This window comes from Formica exsecta, unplaced genomic scaffold (genome assembly GCF_003651465.1).
Source record: "Formica exsecta isolate Colony F162 unplaced genomic scaffold, ASM365146v1 scaffold443, whole genome shotgun sequence".
Lineage (NCBI taxonomy): Eukaryota > Metazoa > Arthropoda > Insecta > Hymenoptera > Formicidae > Formica > Formica exsecta.
In genome coordinates this window covers 391,285-397,665 of record NW_021851667.1, presented here as the reverse complement: position 1 = coordinate 397,665, position 6,381 = coordinate 391,285, and the positions used below count along the sequence as shown (strand labels likewise).

Genomic DNA, 6,381 nt, shown 5'->3' with positions numbered 1-6,381 from the left:
GGGTTTCGCTTCATCAACGTGACCTAGAAAAACCGCCGTCCAAGACCAGTCGGTCTCGTCGTTTTCGCGAGTTATCTCGGCATAAGCACGTCGCCGTTTCCGTTTCCTGTTTTCAAACCAATACGATAAAAGCATCCTGCCGCGGTACGCTTTACAAATTTGCAAAGCTGTTCACGGAAAAATTCATTTGTGAGCACGATAATTTCGCATACGGAAATTGCACGTGCACACGCGATGAAGAAGCGCGTTGCCAGATAGGATCCGAAAAGCTCACGATACAATGTAAAAATATATATTTGAATATATAGTTTTGAATTTTTCAACTCTGAATTTTTTTAAATGTGTTTGCTTTCGATAAAGTTAATCCTAAATTAATCTTGAGTCTTCCTATTTTCATAATTTTTCTAAATTTTCCGATAAATATATAAAAAGTATGTAATATTTAATTTTCCAAGATATGTAATTTTCTACTTTTAATTTGTACTCTATTAATGAGCAACTTGAGCGAACCATATAATATCCGTTTGATATAGAATGTTTAGCGAAAAAATATGAAAACTTTATAAAAAAATGTGTAGCAAAGTTAAAATGCCTATGTTAACGTTACATTATAAGAAATGTTGGAGAATTCGCTAAACAGCCGCTTTTGGTTTCCGCAGTGCATCGTTACGGTAAGATCAGTTGTGATACGCGAAAAGTGCATCGAACGAGAGCAAAAGATTCGAGACAGCAGTTTTAATCTTTCAACGTGACGGCAGGAACGATGACGGTTTATCTCACCTAGAAGATTGACGCGTGCAGCGCCTACAGTTCTTTCTCAACTTTCATCACCGGCGGCGTCACGCATTGTCGACTGATATTTACTATTCCTCATCGGTACTTCCGGTTTTTGTCAGCCGCAGGAAGCGTCCGGCACGCCGTAAGCACGGACAATCTATCGAGCTCAGTCTATCGATCGCATCGACGATAACATGTATCATTGTATTGTGATTCTATATATTTTCTTTCCCAAATCCCCAAATACATCCAAGTATATCCAAATCAATAAGATCGCGACATGAATAAATAATTTATTAAAATGCAAGCAGCATATCGGTACCATATCTATGTCGTCATCAAGCAACATCTCGCACATAATATAATATTCTAATAATAATAAAAAATATTCCATTCTCATATCCTATTATAATTATCGTGGCATTTTTTAAATCTTAATAATATTTTATTTATTTTATATTGTTTTTGTGTAATAGTATAGGACGATCTAGAGAAGAAAGAAGTTGGAAGTATCACGTGCAAAAATTATATCAATGACACATTGAAAATGATAGAAACATAAACATAAACGGTAAATTATAGAATTTATTAAATCTCTCTTTTTTCCACTCGTTATATAAAATTCACGCTTCGTGATACCAGTTATACGTGATTTCCAGCGCTCGATTTATTTATTATACATAATCAAATTAATTACTCACATTTGTGTAGTAGTCCACCTCCTTGTAAGGGTTCACAGCAACCAGAATGGATCCCGTGTACGTCTTAAAAAAATAGTAATGTCTATGCTAAGGAACATCATTGCTCAAATAACACTTCATTAAATATCCATTTTGTCACCCTTCATTAATTAAAACTATTATTATATCAGTATTAGCATAGAGAGTGGGCGTCATCGACTAAAAATTGCCGTTGACATTTTTCCGCGTTCATAGACATGACATACTGCCCTTTATGTCACAATGCGACACTCTTGACCTTTTTAATATACCCTAATTGCGATCGCTCGCTTTTCCTAAATGATTTTGTTTTATAATGCGTGAACAGAAAAAAAGGCTAATTTATTTTTATTACTTGCCCTATAAAAAAACTGGAAATTATTCTCTCTCTCTCTCTCTCTCTCTTAATGAATATTTTAACAAATTTCATTTCAACAATAAAAACTGTCAATAAAAACAATAAAAAACAAACAATAAAAATTTTCGTTTATCTTTAATTTCTTTATTGTTAGTCTCACAAATAACTCGATTAATAAATATTGAATTAGAATTCTATGAAAATAAGATTCCCTTTAAATTCACGGAGAAATATGGTTTGATTCAAATTTCACTTTTCGATTATCAAGTTTACATTCATTTTCGATTTCCGACTGACAATGAGTGAATCATTAACGTATCGACGTTTTCGTTAAAAAATATAAAGTTGCTCAAAGACTATAAAATGTAGATTGCAAAATATAAACAATCTATTTTAAAATCATCCCGTGTTGTGATATATAAAATTGCAATAATATTACTTTTAGAATTGGAAAAATAATAATGGATTATAAGACGGGCTCAAAATTGCATCGCGCGTTCTCGTATGGTCGCTAAAATATTATCACAGAACTCTCTAAAAAGAAAGAGAGAAGAACATCGCTCTATCCCTTGCATAATAACTTCAGGATGACATGTTTCCACCGACACACGGGGGAGAAGGTTCTATAATGACGTCACCATCCGAGGGTTATCCATAGGGGGGATGACTCATAGCTGGATGCTACACCGTTGCAGAAAGAAGAAGGGGGGAAGGGTACACCTATAACCGTACACCCTTCTGTAATATTCGAGACGAGCGAAGGGTGATGATCTACGCCCGGAGGTTCAAAATTCATTTTGGCCAATAGTAAATTAACTGTTGAATCCTCTTTCGCCTAAATTAATATTTAAAAAAATATCCAGTATATTAAAATATATAGATCGAATAAATAATAAATTTGTATTTCTCTGAAAATACGAAACCCTTAAAAACAAGGTATGTTAAAGTTGCAATAGCCCATGATAAAATGAGAATGTAAAAAAAAACCTAAATAACATAAGAAAATTTTATGCGTGATTTTTGGAAAAGTTATGCATTAGATAATATAATATTTTGAGTTATTATTGCAACTTTATATATAAAAAGATAATAGAGACATAATGGCGAAGAATATAAACATTTTTTTTTCTTCCTCTTCATATTAAAATAAGCTTTTATGAGATATCGTGATACGCTTATATTTTATACTAAATTCTATTTTTCATATCGAAGCAAGTGTGTAAAAATGCACACGACATCAATGCATCGTCGCATATAGAACCCAGTGACCCGTAAGTGGTTGCGGGGTTCTCAGTTAGAGCCTAGTACAACCTCTACAGAAACCCCGTTATTACCGACGAGAGAGGGTCCAACAATTTAATTAACTTTGCGGACACGCTTCGTGTAACCTATCGGTAGCTTCTTGATTTACGTTCTCGGCACACTAAAACCTCAAGCTTAATTACAAACAGTTTGTCGATCTGCCGACGAGTCTATTCGAGAGATACGCAAAGAGCGGACGATAGATCTCCTTTTCCGCGTCGCGACAATTTCTGTAGGAAAGGTTTCGGTCGGTCGGAACTTTCAATTTCCTTTGCGAGATTGCTGACACACCTCAAAACTACATGGGATCGTAGTAATTAGCTTCGATCGTACTTTAACGAGATTCAGATCGAAACTTTGTTGCTGATAAACAGAAGGAAGAGAAAGAGAGAGAGAAAGGGGAAAGCAACATTCGATTGGATGATCGCTCTAATACCAAGTAAAAAGACATCTTTTACTTTCAATTTCTTGAACGCTTCGTAAAAAATACGGCATTATAATGAGTCAGCTACCTTCATTGATTATATTATATTCACTATTTTTATGTCCAAGGCTTAGAACCAATATAACTTGGAATAAAAAATATTCTCAGTTTATGATGACACAAATATACGAAAATAAATGTTCGAATTAAAATATAACAAAAGCAATTATATATTTTTACATTGAAATTTATATATTATTTTTACTAGCATACTTCGATTAAGCATAAAAAAGTAAAAAGAGAAGACAAGAGAAAAACACACAGAGAGAGAGAGAGAGAGAGAGAGAGAGAGAGAGAGAGAAAAAGGATATAATAATAACCTTACTAATTTTTTTTTTTTTTAATTAGATCACTTGTGAAAACGACTATTTGACAATTTCTCTCCTTTTTGACAGTCGCGTTCTAATTTCAGAGATAATCTCTCGCACTACAATTAAACGAAAAAAAAAAAACACGTGTGTTAGCGCTGACTAGGCAAAGAGCTCAACTTGTGAGAAACAAATCCCGTTCCTTGTCTTTCCATTAGACGCAACACTTTCTAATTAAGAAGAATCTGACGAAGAAATTATAGTGAAACTATAAATTACTTTGTCAAGTGTTTTGAAAATTTTCTTTATATAAATATAAAATATATATATAATTATATTTGCCAAATATTTCATACAAATATTTTTAATATTGTACAACTGATTTTGTGAACTCATTAGAAAAACCGTTTCTAGAAAGAAAAAAATTAATAAAATGTATATTGTTGTATCCGAGTGAATTTATTGCGATATATCGCGACTCACTTTCATATTCGCTCTCGCGTTTATGCAAATAAGGAATGTTACTAATTATTAACATAAAACAACAATTTTAATGCAACTTGATAATACAAACAAATATTTCAACGATACTATTATTTCGTTAAAAAAAATTATGTATTGCGTTTCCAGCAATATCGTAGACATTTATGTATCAACTTATGTCGTTTCAATCTGACATGCAACAAAAGATTAGTCTAAGCACATCATCCCACACGCCATTTATCCGAACGGATGTCGTCGCATATATGAAAAAGTGTCCACTAACGAATAAATTGTCGGCGACCTAAATCGTTGTCTTTATCGTATATTTCATTCCTCTTATTTAACTACTATACTCCGAGATTCGATAATTACTTTATTCGAAATGTCGACTATCGTTAATTTTATCGATGTGCGAAGAAGGCCTCGCGATTTATCTGCATATTTGCGCACCCGACGTACCGTTTTTGGGGGAGATTAAGGGGGACAAAGGGGGTTGACAGTGGGTCGTCGCAGTGTCGGTCGTTGGGTCGTTGGCAAATCCAAGCCGACGAAAGATGAATGGGTCTGGCCCCGGGGTGGTTCGCCAGCTGACTGGGGTCGTCATAGCAACGCGGCAACCCAGGAACGATCCTGCCCACCCCTGCAATATTCATACGCGTCCACTCTTGCCGTCTTTCTCGACCGATTCATTTTTTCTCCCCTGTTCGCCGATCTCCTTTTCAGGACAAGATCAGTTAGTCTCTTGTCGCTCACCTGTCTATCCGCCCATTCGAACGAAGAGATAAACAAAGGGAATCGCGCAGATATTATGCCGCTATCAAGGGTATTTTACTTCGGAGCCATATTTGGAATTTATCTCCCTCATTGCGCATTCAGAGCAAAATGCGCTCAATTTCTGAACTTTAGAAACAAAATCAGATTAATTATAACATTGAAATAAAATCATTATATTATTCCCCATTAATAATAGTTTTTTGATAATATTTCGTGATATCTGCTAAATAAAAGTTACTGCTAAATAAGTTTAAAAATTATCAAGCTTGTCATTGATAAGAAAAGATAAAAGAAAGGATACATATATCTGGTCTCTGCTATACCGAACTTGAAGATTCCGATTAATACCAGTCTCATCGATGTCGCTGATAACTGTCATATCCGGCACACCGCATTCAGGGCTTGAGCCTAAAAAGAAAAAAAAAAGATGTTAGAGATGAATTGTAAGAAAGAGAATTGTGAAATTGCAAATATCATTGATAAAATAAGATAAAAAGCTTTTTTCTAACGCTTATATACTATACATATATTTAAGCGCTTATATCCTATATATTCAACAAATATACTCATTTTTTTTCAAATTCGTTAATTTGTTGCTATTCCCCAGATTCGTATATTTTTTTTAATATTAATAGGTTGATATATTTCCTTTTAAACAGTTAAAATTCGGATTTGATATATATTGACAATGAGTAAAAAATTATAATTAACAAAATCATAAATTTGAAACTATTAGTAATCAACGAAAGGTATCACATCTTTGCCGATTGCACGACACTTCTGGCTAATACTGGGCTTTATCTAGATTACATTTCTAGGGTGAACTCTCTCTTACACATCAAAGGAAGCCGTGTTTGACCACCTGTTGTCTGGCAAGTGTGAGTGACAATTATGCCACTTTGAGAGCGAACAGTTAGATAATTTCGCCCACTCCTTAACATCCTGAAATTCTCTCTCATACATTTATGCAATTTATTTATAAAACTAAAATTCACGTTAATTCTAGATATTTAAAAATAAATTACGCCTTTTTGTATTAAAGTTGATGAGCAATTTACGATATTATAGACTTTATTTTCATTAAATATCCATAAAATAATCAATGTCATGAATTACAAGACTAATTTGCAAGATAATAATTCTATTGTCAATCATTATCCCGTTATATTTCGCTCT

General features: G+C 33.6%; 1 protein-coding gene across 3 annotated transcripts in view; it reads right to left on the bottom strand.

The window, feature by feature from the left end:
* The window catches only part of LOC115240631 (myosin-I heavy chain), a 43,538-nt gene that overhangs the window by 31,326 nt on the left and 5,831 nt on the right, over nucleotides 1-6,381 (bottom strand). For all 3 annotated transcript variants that reach the window (XM_029815896.1, XM_029815898.1, XM_029815897.1), the window contains exon 2: nucleotides 5,507-5,613. In XM_029815896.1, the coding sequence (XP_029671756.1) occupies nucleotides 5,507-5,613 (107 nt within the window). The remainder of the gene's footprint in view (nucleotides 1-5,506; nucleotides 5,614-6,381) is intronic.